The following is a 17,633-nucleotide window of genomic DNA, read 5'->3' as shown; positions in this document are numbered from 1 at the left end:
CTAGTTAAATAATTAATTATTTTTTTACTTTTATGAAAAATGCAAGTTGTAAATGGTTAAAAAACTGCATAGTTTTGTATTCATGGTTTCATAACTGTACTTTTTGTAAATGTTTTCAAAACCATAAAGATAAAAAAATGGTCTTTACTGTAATTTTTACGGTTAATCGGATGGACAGACAGCTGCCAGTTATTTTACCATTACTTCATAATAGAAATTTTAACAATGAAGTGTACCGAGTCCAGTGCAGGGCAATGACTCAAATGGTTCGCATTCTTTTCTTCACAAATGTTGCGCAATTTATTTCCTATTGTATATTACATCGAAATTTTCTTTAATATTGAAAACTGTCACTTAGAGCCATCTGCATTTGAAAGAAGCAAGATCTAATGAGAAAAACAAAGAAATCTTGTATACTTGAAAAGACAACATCATTTCCCAGAAATCTTATTTTTCTTCAAAATTTTTACTTAGAACCTTCTTACACTAAACTCTTCAATTGTTAATATTTATATTAAAGTGGTATTGTAAGTGTATTTAAGTCAATCAAATTAGATTGCTCGAACAAACATTGTCAAACAGATTTCATATATCGATATTATGTTGTTAAAAGATAAATTAATACAGTTTACAAGACATACGTATTAAAAATGATACTCAAATATCATGAAACTTCGACCAGTATCGTTACTTTTTTAAGGCAACGAATTTTGTCAAAATTCAAAAAAATATTACGTTATACGATTTTTTTTCGAAAAGAGAAACAGTCTCGTAGCGCCTAATGTACTAACTTTTCACTCTATAGTCTTATTAGAGCTAGTCACTCTTTAGTCTATAGAGTGCCTATTTAGTCACTCTATAGACTATTTAACTATTACTCTATAGTGGGCAACACGTAGGTGGATCAGTGTCACCCAAACAACACAAGAGTAGATATAAGAAAGAGATAAAATACACCCATGTCCGAAGGGCTTCAAACTCGGGATCTTTCTGGTCTAAAGTTTTAATCACCATACAAGCTGGTTAGCTTATTTCGTTACTTTATTTTAGATCATCTAGTCTTCATTCTAGTTTCGTCATTCTAGTTAACAATTACCTACAATGCTACTACGATGAAATTTCAAGTTGAGGAAAAGGTTTCGTCATACATTTGAAAGTTCGCGTTTGTCAAAAATCACGTGATTTTGTGACGAAATGGTTCTTAAGATAACGAAAACACAACTCAAGGATTGCTGAATAGTCAAAAGTGAGAGTTTTATTTCTGAGAGTGTAATCATATACAATAGGTGATATTACCACTGTGCGCTATTTTAAGTTATCATTATTATTTAATATAGTTATTATCATTATTGTTTTTATTCTTTTTCATGATTATAATTACTATGATTATAATTATGATTATGATTATTATTATTTTTTTAAGTTTATCATTATTATTTTTTTAAGTTATCATTATTTTTTAAGTTATCTTTATTATTTTTTAAGTTATCATTATTTTTATAAAAATTTATATATAATTAATAAACCAATGAAAATGTGACTTGGATATTTTCATAAATATAAGCGGATTTTGAGCAATAGTTAATATACCTGTCCACACATAAATCTTAAGAATATTCTATTGAAATGATACAAAGAAAAACCTAATCATAATATATTTGTATGCAATTCCTCTTATCATTGCTAGTTATCATTCTCTTTTTAAAATTTATTAAACTTTGTAAGGCATTATAGAACTTTCGGTCATATTATATAACTTTTGAAACTATTTTAAATTAGTTGGAAAACTCTAGTGTTGTAGAGAATATTCTTAGAAACATGTCGTTCGAATTTAATCAAGTACTAGTTGAAAGTTTATGTTATTATGATGTCTTTGGGTTATTTAAAATTGAAAACGGTAACTTGAAGAACTTAGTATATATTATAAATCGTTAGTATGTAAACTAGTGGAACAGATTTAAAATATTCATGCAAGGTTATTTCCCTTTTGTAATTGTGCAACTGCTTGAGAAATTTTAATAATCTCTAGAGTTTACGAAAATTATTGTGTTTTGAGAGGAAAAATTACGAAGAGATACTTATAACTAATCATTGTGATACATTTTCAGTTAACTATTTCTTTAAGATGCGAAACAGAAACATAATGCTATGAAAAATTTTGGATAGTATTGTGGATAAAACGTTGTGTTCTGAAAAAAATGAAAATGCACAAGCAATGATATGAAAAAAAAATTTATAATCTGAAAATTTTTTCGTGTATCTTAACATCAAAAATGGTGGCAATTACTTCACACAACAGTGATGTTTCCCTACACGAAGAATGTTCCATTACAATACTTGGTGTAATGGAACCACCACCATTTTTTGCATACAGTGTCACTAAAATTTATAATTTTAGTAAATTAAGAAACATATAAGAGAGCCATTAAATGTATTTTTATGATACAATATAAAAATCATTAGTTTAGTATGATATATGCACTAATATTCGAATCAAAATTAGTTGGCAAATCAAACATATTAGTATCACAAAAGAATAAAAATACTAGTTGATTATCAGCAATATAATAAAATAGTCTTAAAAGCAGAAAAAATTTGAAACTATTATGTAACAAAAATGCATAATCAATTTCCGGCCGAGTCTCTGAATGCAAGAAAAACTTAATGGTTTAACGCAGTTTTTCATTGTTGTCGGCGCAATTTTATGGGCCGTAAAATTACACGGTATGATCAAGTTGGTTTCAATATATCACATTAATTTCAATATTTTTGTTGTTGTTATATTTTGGTTGTTAAAATTAATAATGGTTGTTTTTGTTCTGATTGTTCTTTTAAAATTACGGGACTATGTAGCATTACCACTTCTAAAAAAATAAAACCATGATATACGAGATTTCAACCATTTATTTCGTAATTTGTTTCGTTCGTATTGTATCGGTCAGCCGAAAATCGTAGTTTTCAAAATTATAGTTCTTATCACCCCATATTCAAGTAAATAGCAAATGAAAAGTTCTGAAAAGAAAATAAATGAAATGAAAAGTTCTGAAAAGAAAATAAATGAAATGAAAAGTTCTGAAAATAAAATAAATTAAATGAAAAGTTCTGAAAAGAAAATAAATGAAATGAAAAGTTCTGAAAAGAAAATAAATGAAATGAAAAGTTCTGAAAAGAAAATAAAGGAAATCAAAAATTCTGAAAAGAAAATAAATGAAATGAAAAGTTCTGAAAAGAAAATAAATGAAATGAAAAGCTCTGGAAAGCAAATAGATGAATGGTTTTCCTGCCATACTCTAAGGTCATGATAAAATTTACACGCTTTACCATATTTACTTCAAAACAGTTTTGTTAGTAAAACCATATTTCTTGTTAATTTCATCGAAGATCTTTACCAAAGCAATTTGATAAAAATTACTGTGCATTTTGGTGTTCCCATTGAGCCAGAAAAGCAGCAAATTTTACCATATTCTGTTAGTTTTGGCTCTAGGTTTTTTTCTTAACCTGAAAACGATTTATAGTGTTAATATAATAACTAATATCTTTCCAAAAATAGTGAATAATTTCAGGAATTTAAAAGTAGTTAAAGGCTCCTTTTACAAAATGTATAGAAGCAAGTGGCAAGCATGATTTACTCAGTTTAGATAGTCAAAAAGAATTATTTAATTTTCATTATAAATTTGGATAAATATCCATAAGGTAGTTTTTAGGAATATGAAATGCTTAACTTACTGTTCCAAATAATGTAATTTTCATCTTTGAAAATCGTTTTAAAAACTCCTGAGCTAAGACATTTTTAAAAGTAAGAAAATATACTAAAATAGAGAAACTAAGCAATTTAAGAGGGAACAAAGATATTAATTGAGATTTAGAATTTTAACAAAAGAAAAATAAAGAAAGAAAAACTATAAAAAAATTAAAAATAAAGTCAACACAAAGGACGAATTTAAAATTATCGTGCTTTTTCTTTGCGTAAAGTTTACCACATCCAGTTAATTTTGAGCTTACTTCCTTTTCTCAGTGTAAAAACGATTTATAGTGTCTAAACAGAAATTAAGTAACATGTCAGTAACAATGTTTTTCCAGGGATATTAACTACATATTAATTCTAATAATTTGTAGTTTTAGAACTTGTTTAAAGCTACTTTTTATAACATGTTTTAAAGTAGTGACAAACATGATTTACTCAATTTATGTAGTTAAAAAGAAAAAATTTAATCCTCATAGTAAATTAAAATAAATATCAATAATGCATGTTTTTGCGAATATATTTATTTTTATCATGAAGTGTAGGAAATGCTTTATTTTATAGCTTGACAATGATTCATTAGAATACCGTTTAGTTAGTTTAATTGAGCAAAAGAGTGATTTCATTTTAAATGTTTCAAACAATGCAAGTTCTTGTAAGAGAAAAAAAGTTATTTTTTTTCTGACAAAAAAATCCTGTCTTACTGATTCAAATTATGTAGTTTTCATCTTTAAAAATCATTTTAAAAACACCTGTACTTAGGCGTTTTTAAAAAACCAAAATATGTTGAAAGCGAAAAACTAAATTTAAAAAGAAACGAAGGTATTATTTTATATTTAGTAACTTAACAAAAGAAAAATAAAGAAAACAAAACAAAACTGAAGTCAACACAAAGGACGAATTTAAACAAAGTAATTAAGATAAAGACATAACACTTTCGAACGACTTTTTTCAAACAATAGAACTTTAGAGAATTGCTCGCAGCAAAATGCGTTTTCAAAAACAGTTTAAAAACGAATTTCTTTTTTAAGCTTCATAATCTTTTACATAGAAGAAAATTACACTTTTATACAGTTCGGAAATTTAATTGTAAGGAAGTTAAAGAATCATTGATACCATGTGAAAAATGCATATTAGAATATTTCACAATAAAATTAAATCTTTGAAAATCATTATTTCTGAATATTATATATGAGAATAAATTGATTTATCAAAGTGGATGCCGGGAAAAAAGGTAAGTGAGACACTTTGATTTGATAATTATTATTGCAGTGTTTTCTTATTTTATATATTTCACTGTAATTCTATTTATAAATTGGATAATAGCAAATAATGGCCATGCTACCATGTTTTTGATGCCAATTTTAAGAAGTCTATAATCAATAATTATTTATTATAATATAAATTTTTAATGTTCTTTTTTTACTGTTCTAATTTCTCAAAGGTATTCACCGGAATAATAAAACTTCAAGCGGCAACATACTGAAGCGAGATATACAAAAACAAAGCACAACCTGGGTAGATTGCTCTGTTGTTAAAATTAAATTTATAGTCTCTGTACGTAATAAATTGTTTTAAGAAACCGCATTCTGTTGTTCCTCTGTTTTCCACAAATGAATCCTATTTATTATCCATCTCAGTAATAAAATTTCACCTGGACTTCCAACAATTTTTTTTCCAATGCCCGCCTAGGGAGTGTCCTACATCATACAGGCATCTGAAGGGCAAAATTTTTGGCTACTTTCCCAGGGGCACCATATTAGGTTGGCCAACGTTGCTCCCACACTAAGGACAGATAGTACAGAGAATGAAGAAACATCCATGCCTTGACAGGGATCCGCACCAAGAAACTTTCTGATGCAAGGCCAATTCCCTGACCGCCACACAGGCCGGTCAGCCTTCCAACAAAACTTCCAATAAGAATTTTTCCAACACAAGCAATTTTCCAGACAAATCAAACTAAGGGCAACTTATCATTGCGTTGACATCAAGATCATTCGTCTGTAAGCAAGAATTCGTATTAGGATGTCATGTTTTAAAGATTTCTTCTTCTCCTCAAACGAAGTTTTTTTGTGAGTTCATGATATTAAACAATTTCAAGCAGCAACATAACACCGCTAAGCGAACTATGCAAAATTCTTTCCAGACCAAACACTATGGTCTTTTGGTCATTCTGTTGTCAATATGGCGTCGTGTGTAACCAAGAAATCGTTTTAGAGTGTCAAGTTTTGTTACATTTCAGTTCTCCTCAAGCTATTCTTAAAATCTATCATATAAATAAAATCACAAGCAGCAATAAAACATGTCTGAACTTATAATGGGATTTTAGCAATAAAATTACGAAATTATATGAAATATTAGCTAGAACAAACTATCATCAGCCTACCAAGTTGTTGCTATTAATTTCACACCGTCATTTGTAAGCCAGAAATAATTTCAAAACGTCAGGTTTTAATTTTCTGTTCTCTTCATACAAATTCTATTTAATATCTACCATATTATTAAAATTTAAAACTGTAACAAGATCGACTTTTGCGAAATATAATCCAGAGCAAACAATGAACATTTTATATTTTTGCTCCTTCTAAATTCTTTATATCTGTAAGCAGGAAACCTGTTTTGATGTCAAGCTTTAATGTTTCGTTTAATTATTACTCATTTTATTTCTATTTATATTCATTACAGTGAGGAAAGTCTGAGCACCAATAAACTATACAAAATTTGAAGCCATTGACAAATTTTACTTATTATCCATGATATTAATAAAATTCAAGCTGTAACAAGATCGACACTTGCCGAATACAATCCAGAACAGACTCTAAACGTTTTATCTTCTATCAAGAAATAGGTTTTGATACTAAGTTTAAATATTTTTATTTACTTATTAATCAATTTATTTTTATTTTTATTAATTACAGTGATAAAATTCCAGGCTTCAATAAACTATTCAAAATTTGAGCAAGGAAAGGCCATTGAAGTATTGTCTCCTTGTAGCTGTTAAATTCATACTGCCTATGCGAACTTTAATCACCTCGAATAACTTTTAACTTAGAAAAAAATGAGAAATATATGAGAAGGTAAAATTACGCAAGAATACTTTTCATTCTAAATTCAGTAGTTGCTATTTCTATTATGAATTTCTTTTCTAAGTTTAATCACGTTCCTTGTTCGTGATCAGTGTCTCATTTTCTCCATCCATTTTCGTAAAAATCTACACAAATATACGTTTTTATTTACTTTTGAAAAAGTTCGTGTGCTGTACCTAACTTTTTAAAACTTTTTTTTGTGTAAAATTCTTCTTATTTACTCTTTTATTCTTTTTCCAGAATTTCGATATTTTTATATAAATTCAAAATGTTCGATCCTCTTTTCATTATTTGATATTTTTGCTTCTATATAGCTTTTCTACTTTTGCTTTCCATATTCCATCATGGAATATCTATGTATCTTTGTTATCTTATTTTCGCTATGCAAGAGATTTTTTTTCTTTTTCTAAACTTATGAACAATGTTGTAATTTTTTTATGAATAAACTTGATAGGTGTGTGCGAGATTTTTTTTTCTAAATTTCGAATATATGCGACTTTCAATTTTCTTATAAATTAAAAATTCAAATCCAGAAGAAAATATTAAAAAAAAATTTTAAAAGAGGTACTACATTTTTAACTGAAAAATAGAAATCGATGTACTGTAAAAAGTTCTTTGAACAAATATGTGCAGATGCTTCAATATATTGCTAAAAAGTAAGTTTTGCAAAAATTAGGGCCAATAAGTAATTAACGGCCATTATTAGAGATGAAACTATCTAGAATCACTATATATATATATATATATATATATATATATATATATATATATATATATATATATATATATATATATATATATATATATATATATATATATATATATATATATATATATATATATATATATATATATATATATATATATATATATATATATATATATATATATATTCTGTAAATTTATTTTCATACATACTTAAGTAAATCTGGTGTAATATATAGCAGTTAATTTGATATGCTGTAAATTTTACAGCAATAATTACTGTAAAATCGTGGAATCACTGTAATTAGATCAATTATTTCTGTAAAAATTAAAATATTATATTTTACGGTAAAAATGGTTTTAACGGATGATGCACCCTATGATACATTTTATGTTAAATTGAACCGGAAATTTTTACAATGTACATGACAATTTGCATTGATTAAAAATTTTGTTTATCTCGTTCAGTTTGAGTAATTTTTAAACTCTATCAGAAAATTAACGAAAACTTGAAAGAAACTATCTAGGACTAAAAAACTCAACCCAACATACAATTTTCGAATTATTTTCTGCATTGTATAATTTAAATAAAAATATATACACTTATAATCAGATTCACAATTACTATAGCACGGAGAAAAAATTCTATTAATTTGCCGTACCTGTACGGTTATTGCATTCTGGTTTATAAAACCACAACATATCGTATTTAAACCATTCATATGATAATTTCGTTGTTCAAAGGGTACCGGTTTATCAGTAATCGTAGTTTTCTAAATTGGATTTCTTATTACCACATGTTTAGTAACAAACGTTAAACTGAATACCATGCTCTTAGATATCCTGATATAATTACCAAAGCTTACCACATTTATCAGATGTTTATCAGATATTATAAAACCATAATTTGTAGTTGTTTTTACCAGAATCACAACCCAAGCGCTTCTTTAAAAATTTTCGAGCTTTTTGGTGTTCATATAGAGTCAGAAAAACGGTACATTTTACAATATACTTGTAGTTTTGGCAGTACTTTTTCCCTCAGGAAAATATAGAAAATATTTCAATAAAATTGTGAAAATTTAGGTATTGAGCTACTGATATAGATGTAAAAAATGTCTATCTCTTAGTGAACCTTTAGTTGAAAATTTCAATACCATTTATGCATTATTTTTGTATACATTACATTATATGTATAGGAGAACTTATAAATGAAATATTTTTAAAACTAAATCGTATTTCTTATAATTAATACACAGTTCGGTACATAAAATAAAGTATCTTTTAGAAATACTTACCACAAATTTACTTAATCATAAATTGCATAATAGTGAAATTATACAAAACAGCAACGAAAATCAAGAATTATTAAAATGTTGAAATTTACGATAACGCAAAAGAAACTAGAAAAAGGCAAAAAGATGAAATATGAAACTTAAGTTTATTAGTGAATTAATTACAATAGACATATACGACCGATAAATATTAAGTTCTATTTTAAAATGCTTTACAATAAATAATCGAATTTAAGTAAACTACAGATTTGTATAACTGAAAAATTGCCATTAAGAATTTAAAATTGCTGATAGAATTATACTGTTTTGCTTTACTTGTATTAATCTCTTGATAGTTTTCAGCTAATTTTCCTTTAATTAACTATTGCAAATTAAAATAGGTAGAAGTAAATGACATATCTGAGTTAAATAAAGTAATTAAAATGTCACTTTTCAATTCATAAAAAAAATCCTTGCTTCCACTTTTCCTTGTTAAAGAAATTTAAAAAGTAAATTAAAGTAGATGAAATTAAAATATGCAGTTTCTTGAAACTTTTGCTTTTAAAACTACCTTCTTCCTCAAAAAATAATTTTATAAAATCCTCTTTCGAGTTTTTTTGTTGACTTCATGGAGAAATAATTCCAAAATTGAATAGTTTTTTATTTGAATTTTAACCTGCCTATTTTTGTGCATAAAATAATAAATATATTTAAAAAATTATTAGTGTTATATTTAATTTTGGTATTAAATTATTTCATGAACAAATAAGTCTACTTTTAGAATTTAACTTCAACGTAGGATTAGACTGATTAATTTAAAATTTACACGAGGTTTTGAAAAAAAAATATTTCGTTCGCTTTCTAGTATTTATTCAATAAAACGCAAAATACCGCGCATTTTTTAGTATATTCAAAATAAATAAGTAAATTGAAATTCTTTCAGAAATTTTTTTCCATTATTCTCACTATTTAGGAAATATTGATTACTTCTAGTAAGAAAAAAGTAAATTTATGGAGTTAAAGTAATTTACTTTAAAAGTTTATTTTAGCAAAATGATATAGAAATATTTAAAACTTTTATATTTACATATTAAATGTTTCAAAGTAAATGAAAATATTCTATCTATCTATATATTCATATCTATCTATCTATATATATATATATATATGGGTCATTCTCACTGAAAAGGTATAAATAGACTAAAAAAAATTCTTAAATTAAAGCAATTAAAAAAAGTGATAAAAATTACATAAATGCCTTTATTTATTTTTGTTATATGTCCTTATAATAATGGTCAAGTTTTCTATTTTATTTTTCACAAGATTTAAAATATTTTAAATTCTGCCATGTCCACGGAGGAGATGTAATAGTCAACGGAGGAGACATTTTATGTTATAAAATATAAAATGTCAATGAAGACTAATTCATTAATTATTGGGCACAACTGATATGAGTTTAACATTAATAAGTAAATAATAAAATATTTCATTATTAGAGATAGAGCTACTTTCGATTAATCATGCTGCTATGAAAGGAAACATCCATTTTTAACCTAGGTCTACAATTTCTTAAGTAACTCTTACTGAATATTAATAAATTAAAATGTAAAGACTATTGAAGTAAAAATTCAGACTCCACATGAAAGTTGAGTGTTGAGGGTACTCTTTTGTGACCATTTTATGCAAGCTAAACATACTGTCATCCAAATAAAGTTTTTGTTTTTTCTTTTTTCTTCTTGTTATTGTTTCTTTTTTCCCTGGGCACAAACGTCTAGCTCTATCAATTCCTAGAAATTTAAGTACATTTAATCACGATTTTTCTGTTAAATCTTTTTCTGATACAAATTTTAAAGTTTCTTGCTCTTTTTTTTCTTTCTTTTTTTTTACTTTCTTCAAACAATATACGGTTTTCTTTTAATTTCTGTCTAGCTTGTCTCACACTAAGTTTTTTTTGTTCCCTTCTCTTTTGCATTTGAACATTTGATTACTTTCTTTTCTTAAATTTTGGTTTTGCAATTTTTTTCCTAAAATTTGAAGAAACAAAAATGTTAAACATCACAGAAATTATTTAGAAAAATTGCCAATATTTACTTCTCCGAAAAGAAAAAGTTAAACTTAATTGATTTTCTTTAAAAATAGAAACAAACAATTAACACATTTGTTCCATTTTAAAAAATATCAATTAAAAGAAAATAGTTTTTTAATTATTAAAATTGTATTATGGTTATCTAACACATTGTCTCTTACATTGACTGTGTCTTCTCCTCCATGGACTTGTTATGTCCACGGAGGGGACGTCCACGGAAGAGACAAAAACTAGTTCTTGAATTTTTCTGATTTTTAATTTTAAAGTTAGAAAAATGGGGCAGTTCTTTTTGTTTAATATACTTTTTTTGCAATCTGAAATTCATCTATCAAAAATAAAATAATTTTCTCTTTCCTTCTTTATGATGTCCACGGAGTATACGGTGAGAACTTTACCAAACCCCAGTTGAACACAAGAATCCAAAACTGACACCAAAGAGAACAAAAACAACTGATATTTAACATTAGAAAATGGAATGGTTACCCCTTCCAGCAGCTGTCTTATAGGGATTTCGCATATGCTGCCCTTTATTGCATATTTACAGAACTATATTAATTGTCCACGGAGGGAGACATCATTTTTGATGGACAAAGTTTACGAGTCATTTATTTTACAAAAATAATTTTTTTTTTAAAAATATTAAATGAAAAGTTACTATAAACATTTAACTAGGTAAAACTACAAAAGTCATTAAAATAACATTTAAATTGTTTAACAGGCATTAAAAATTATTTTGTGCCACAGACGTAGGGACGTCCACGGAGGGGATTTTGAAGTCATGTTTATTAAAAAATAAGAATGAAATATTAAATACATTTAGCGGAAATGCATATGATTTGTTAGTGAAGAACTTCACGAAAAATGATAAAGAAAAATATTAAGAAATCTGCTGTATTTCCTAATATTTATTACTCAGGGACTTAAAAAATCACCTTTTTGTGAGAATGACCCATATATATATATATATATATATATATATATATATATATATATATATATATATATATATATATATATATATATATATATATATATATATATATAGATGGATAGATTATGAATATTTTAGAATATCCTAAAAGAATTTTTATTTTATCGATTTATAGAAGTTAAAAATAGAAGCTAATGCAGCCGCTGGAGAGAAAAAAATTATATATCCTCACAGCTAACTAAACTCATAGTTAAACTGCAAACGTAAAGCGTGACAGAAACAAATAAGTAGGCTAGTATAAGTTATCAAAAATTGAGGAAATATTATATTTCAACGTCAGTGGTAATGTTAAACATAAATATGAAGAAGTGCTGTCTTACAAACACACATAACTTTTATCTCATTGCATTTAATACTTTTTCCTGCTTTAATGTTTGTTTGAATATCTAAAACATAAATATGTTTATTCTTATTCAATTTAATTTATTTTAAATTTGCCAAATTCTAATAATAAAACATTTAAATACCAACTATTAATAATTATAGTTAATTTTTCACAGATACTTTACTTATCGAATTTAAGTTCTTAAACTTTATATTCATTCTTTTACGGAAAATTTTATAAACCTTATAAAAGAAATCATTACTTATCTGTTATTTTTTCTAAAAAGCCAAATTCACCAATAAATGGAACAAAGTCAGGTTTTAATTTACACAGAGCACCAGCTATTTATTATTTCCATAGGTGCATCGAAAATGACAATATCGTAAATATTATACACCGCGATAATTATTGAAGACGATATTATTGTGAATGTTGCTTAATTTTGTGTAGGTAACAAACTTATTGACACCAATGTGGACATTAGATTAATCGGGAAAATATTGTGATACATATTTTTAAAATGCATTGCAAATTTTTACTCATTAGTCATAGGTGTTAATGTTTGTGATGGTAGCAACTCGAAAAAATAATCGCCAACACCTGATCCTCATAACAATTATAGGAGGTTAATGGTTATAAGAGAAGAGGAAAAGTTGTGCGCCAACAGTCGGTAAACTTCCCTAACGTACATGAATTATATATTTGAAAACGCGCAGTTGAGACATAGATGAGTTTAGTCTCAACTCTTGGATCACAAAATTTAAAAAAAAAATAATAAAGTAGAAGCTTAAATTCCATTTTAATTAATAATTAATCATATCAAATCAATGTAAAAGCTGATTTTAACTTTTAAACGTAAATACTCATTTACTTGGTGCTGTCTTTTAGTTCATAAACACTGTCACAAATTACTTTTTTTAAAGTCTATTTTTTATTTAAAATGCGTTGTTTACTGATTTAGATATATGCATTCCATTAAGATAAAGACATTTTTGACAGTTTAAGTTCGTTTCAGTTTGGCAAAAATTCGAATACAAATGAAATGCCTTGGCACACATAATTAAATGCAAAGAAGTGCACAGTTTGATTTCGGCGAAGTTGCAAATTTAAATTTATTATCCGTCAAAGCCACCATAAAGACCGGCATCATATTTTTGCTTTAAATGTTAGCTAACATATGTTGTACTAAGCATTTAAAATTCACCACATTACCATACGAACATTTATGCGTTAAAAATTTAGACAAAATTTAAATATGCTCTTATTTGAGCAACATGAAATTATTCTAGTTTAGTTTTGTCTTGATTTTTGACTGCAAGATTTATTTTGAACTGTTTGAAATTCTACAAAAAGGTGTACCAGCTGGTCGTTACGTCACAGGTGGTTAGTAAATTATAAAATTTGAATATATTTAATACGAAATGTTACATGTTTGGATCTATTTATGCTTAAACTTTCCACTTTTCCAAGCATCTTACTTATATAAATCACTTTCCATAGATTTATTTATTTTTTATTTTTGCATCACTAGATTCTTTAATTTTTAGCAGTAATTTATAAATATTAAAGCAAGCTATATTTATACTACTATAAAAGTAATGACATATAACTATTATATAACTATTAATATATTATATAACTATTATATAACTATTATACTATTATTATATAACTATTATACTATTATATAACTATATAACTATTTTTAATTAAACTTTTACAAAAAAATAATGATACTTGCATAGATTTTCTTGTCAAGCAGAATCACTTTTTTATTATTTGGAATAGCATTAAAAAAAGCTCTATAAAAATGTGGTGTCTCCAAATTTCACGAAGAATCATTTACTTTTGGAAGTTAAGACCAATTTGAGCTTTCCCGAACAGTTTGTGTGAAAAACACTTTTTTTTTTATTTTCACGCAAAAAAATTTTCGGAATGGAAAACTTTTTTTTCAAAAAAAGATCAAATTGAATTTTTATATAAAATTTAAGGAGTGTAAATAAATCTAAAACTCCCATAATGGGAATAGTTTACAGCAGTTCATGAGCATCCACACGATGCACTAGTTATTTTTTTCTTCCGAAAGCAAAAATGTTGGCAATCTTTGGACAGCATCTGTAGATTGCTTACATTTGAATACAAGTTATGAAGAATTTGTAGTAATGACGGCTACTGCTATGCATTTACTGAAGCAAAAGTTCGCTGCTATATTATGCATTTATGTTTTCATTTATGTTATAAGGATGGGTGTATTTTAGTTTTTAGTTGTGTGTAAACTGTATTAATAAATAATATTATATATAATTTCTATGAGCTTCAGTTCTGTTAAACCAAGTTCAAATTCGTCTCTGTGATACACACATGTTTCTTTTACAAACAAATTTTATGTAATTATAACTAATTACGTGAAATTATTTTATATAAAGAATAAGTATATAGATACATCCTAAATTAATTATTCTAACTTTATATTGTCTAGTAAAAACAGCATGTGTGGGTGGCATCTACTAACAACTTCTTATATTTTAGTTTATTTAATGAATCAAAGTAAAAAAAAACATTCAAAAATACATTTCAAAGTGACTTAAAAACATTTTTTATTGCGTTCATATTTAAAAATTGCATTCAAGTTAGGATTATTTACTGAATTCAATAAATCCGATATTATACGCTTTAGCATGAATCTGTACCATAGTGTCCCACACAGAGAAAAACCTTCTGCTAAAATTACCGCACTGTATAGTAATAACAGTTGTGATAAAAAAATGCGTACTTATTGTAATAAAATCCAAAATATACGGTATTTAAGTCGGTCTTCGGCTCATGGTGGTCATTTTTCGGTTCATATGGTAACTATTTACCGAAAATTCTAGTTTACAAGATTATATCTCAGATTACCACACATTTAGTACAAAATATAAAACTAAAAAGTAAATTTTACACAAAAAAATGATTTTTATGCCAAGCTCTAAGGTATCATAATAAAATTACCAGATTTTACATCTACCAAATTTTGTAAAATATTATAAAACCATATTTTATTGTTAATTTTGCGAAAATATTTACCTAATCTCTTCGGTAAAGGTAACCCAGTTTTTTGGCGTTCCCATATTCTCTTAGTTTTAACCATCCTTTTCTTTTTCGTGCAGCAATTATAGTTTTTATTGGTTTCCAAAATACGATGTTAAAATAATTGAGCATATTTAAGTATGTAAATTAATAAATTTGTTTATTTCAGTTTCAATTGAATATACCAATGTATAGTTCGCAATACCTATCGTTATTTGCTTAAAAGTCTTTTCTCCCAGTGTTATTCAATACGAATTATAACTTTGCGAATTTACCAACAAACAAAAAGCTTTGTCGCTTATAAATCTAATAGAAAGAAAAAAAATATTATTTGAGGAAAAAGAACTTACCTGTCTAATCCAATAGCAGTAAGGGTGTACACGCTTGCTATAACTGACACATGTTGCATGAACTGAACGAATGGGCAGAAAATCGGATGAAAAATCCATCGTCCCAACATGAAATCTGTATATGTAAATGGAATCGAAAAAAGTGCCATGCAGATATCAGACACCGCCAAATTGACAAGAAAAATTCTCAGTTCCCGTGAAGATCTTTTGCCCAGTAATAAGACAGCAATAACTGTTGCATTACCGCCAAGCGCAAACAATGCGGTAAATGAGTATAATGTGATTAGAAATATTTGAACTTCTGGTCCTAGAGCTTCAGTTGCCCGTCCTATGTCTTCACCACTATAGTTCGAAATGTTCTGTTGATAATCCATTTTCTATATATTTTTCTCAAAAGTTCTTTTTAGCAAAGGATTAAAAGTTAGATAGAAGTCCTTACTTCACTGCAATCAATATCAAAGCTTTCATCTAAATTTTTTTTTAAATTTTGCAAAAAAGTTCCATTTCTAGGTCCTCTTACTCTGCTTTAATCATATAATTTTAAAAAAAAACTTTCTATAATTCACAATTACCGAATATTTTAAGCTCATATATGTTAAAACGTCATTGCAGTAATGTCATTATAATTTAGAATAAAATCTTGATATCAAAACATTCTAAGTTCATCTAACTACAAATTATTCTGATTTAGTTCTCAAAATAAAATTTTATTCATACATTTTTGTAAGTAATATTGCTTCATAAATATTGCTTTAAAATGAATAAAAGTATAAATAAGTTCTTTACCATTGGTTTTATGAAACAAAATTCAAGAGTTATAACATGAAGTAATCGAATCTGTTTCGGCAATTGTTAAAGATTAAGTGGAACGTGCAACATATACACTTTTCTGTTTTAATTCTTCATAATTCGTTAATATTGAATTGAAAAATTTGAATTGAAAAAAAAATCATTTTTAAAAATAGCAAGGGTAAACTTTTTTATTTAGGAAATATTTTAAATGGACATATTTTAACTACCGCCAATTTTAAATAATTTGAAAATTTAATTTTTTTAATGCTCCTATACATTTAATAAATAAATTATAACTGACTTTCCATTTTTTTGCTGCAGTAAAATATAGAATTTATTGCAAACAAAGTTTTTTTCTACATTTTGTTTAACATTTAAAAGCTTTTGTGTATTATAATTTTTTTAGATAAACGAGGAAAAGAAAATAATAATAATTTAGAAGAAAAGAAAAGAAAAATTTAAAAAATAAGGAAAATAATTAAGAAATGGTATGCAAACGTTTTAAAAAAATATATATTTTTATGTAGGTGATATAACAAAACAAATTTATCTTATACTATAAATTCCTTTTACTAATCTCTTCAATATTCTCCTTTATAAATAAAACCGAAATTCTTAGAAACACTTAATAAAAGCCGAAACTTACGGATCGCAATATACTGTCGCACTTTCCGAAGTTTAACGAACAGAATGCCGAATAACCTGAAAGACTAAGATGAAATTCCCTCAACGGATTATCCGCGCATGCGCATATTACCCACTCTTCCCTCTTCCTACTGGTTAAAACGCTTCCGATTTGACATTCAATATTTTCATATAAACTCTAAGAAATTCAGAAAAAGAAGCTGATTTACTGTTTTAGAAAGCTATCTCCTTTGTTGAACTTGAGAAATTAAGAGACTTAAGGGATACTTCAAAATGGAAAAAGACACTTAAAATGAAAAGTATTGCGGATTCAACAAGTTTTCAGGAAGGGATATTTGCTTTTTATGCTTTTCCCTAAGGGAGACGGTTAAAAGATAACTCTTCAATAGTTACACTTGTTGATAATTAACCATTTTTTAATAAGGTCGGTAAAAAAAGAAATAAAAATAAGTTCTTTTATTTAAAATATTGAAATAGAAGAGTTTTAATTAAAAGTAATATTAATCTGAAGAAATATACATTTATAAAATAATAAATAATACTTCATTTAGTGTCAAGTGAATAGGATTTA

The 17,633-nt window shown here is 26.3% G+C and overlaps 1 protein-coding gene across 1 annotated transcript in view; it reads right to left on the bottom strand.

Moving 5' to 3' along the window:
- The window catches only part of LOC107442746 (RYamide receptor-like), a 134,141-nt gene extending 117,025 nt beyond the window's left edge, over positions 1-17,116 (bottom strand). The window contains exon 1 of the mRNA XM_021146868.4: positions 15,626-17,116. Within this exon, the coding sequence (XP_021002527.2) occupies positions 15,626-15,999 (374 nt within the window). The 5' untranslated portion in view covers positions 16,000-17,116. The remainder of the gene's footprint in view (positions 1-15,625) is intronic.
- Between the last annotated feature and the right edge of the window lie 517 nt (positions 17,117-17,633).

Source organism: Parasteatoda tepidariorum, chromosome 10 (genome assembly GCF_982258835.1).
Source record: "Parasteatoda tepidariorum strain Cologne lab strain chromosome 10, Ptep-v5.0, whole genome shotgun sequence".
NCBI classification, from domain to species: domain Eukaryota; kingdom Metazoa; phylum Arthropoda; class Arachnida; order Araneae; family Theridiidae; genus Parasteatoda; species Parasteatoda tepidariorum.
Note: the sequence above shows the minus strand (reverse complement) of the source record. Positions and strands in the feature narration are given on the sequence as shown.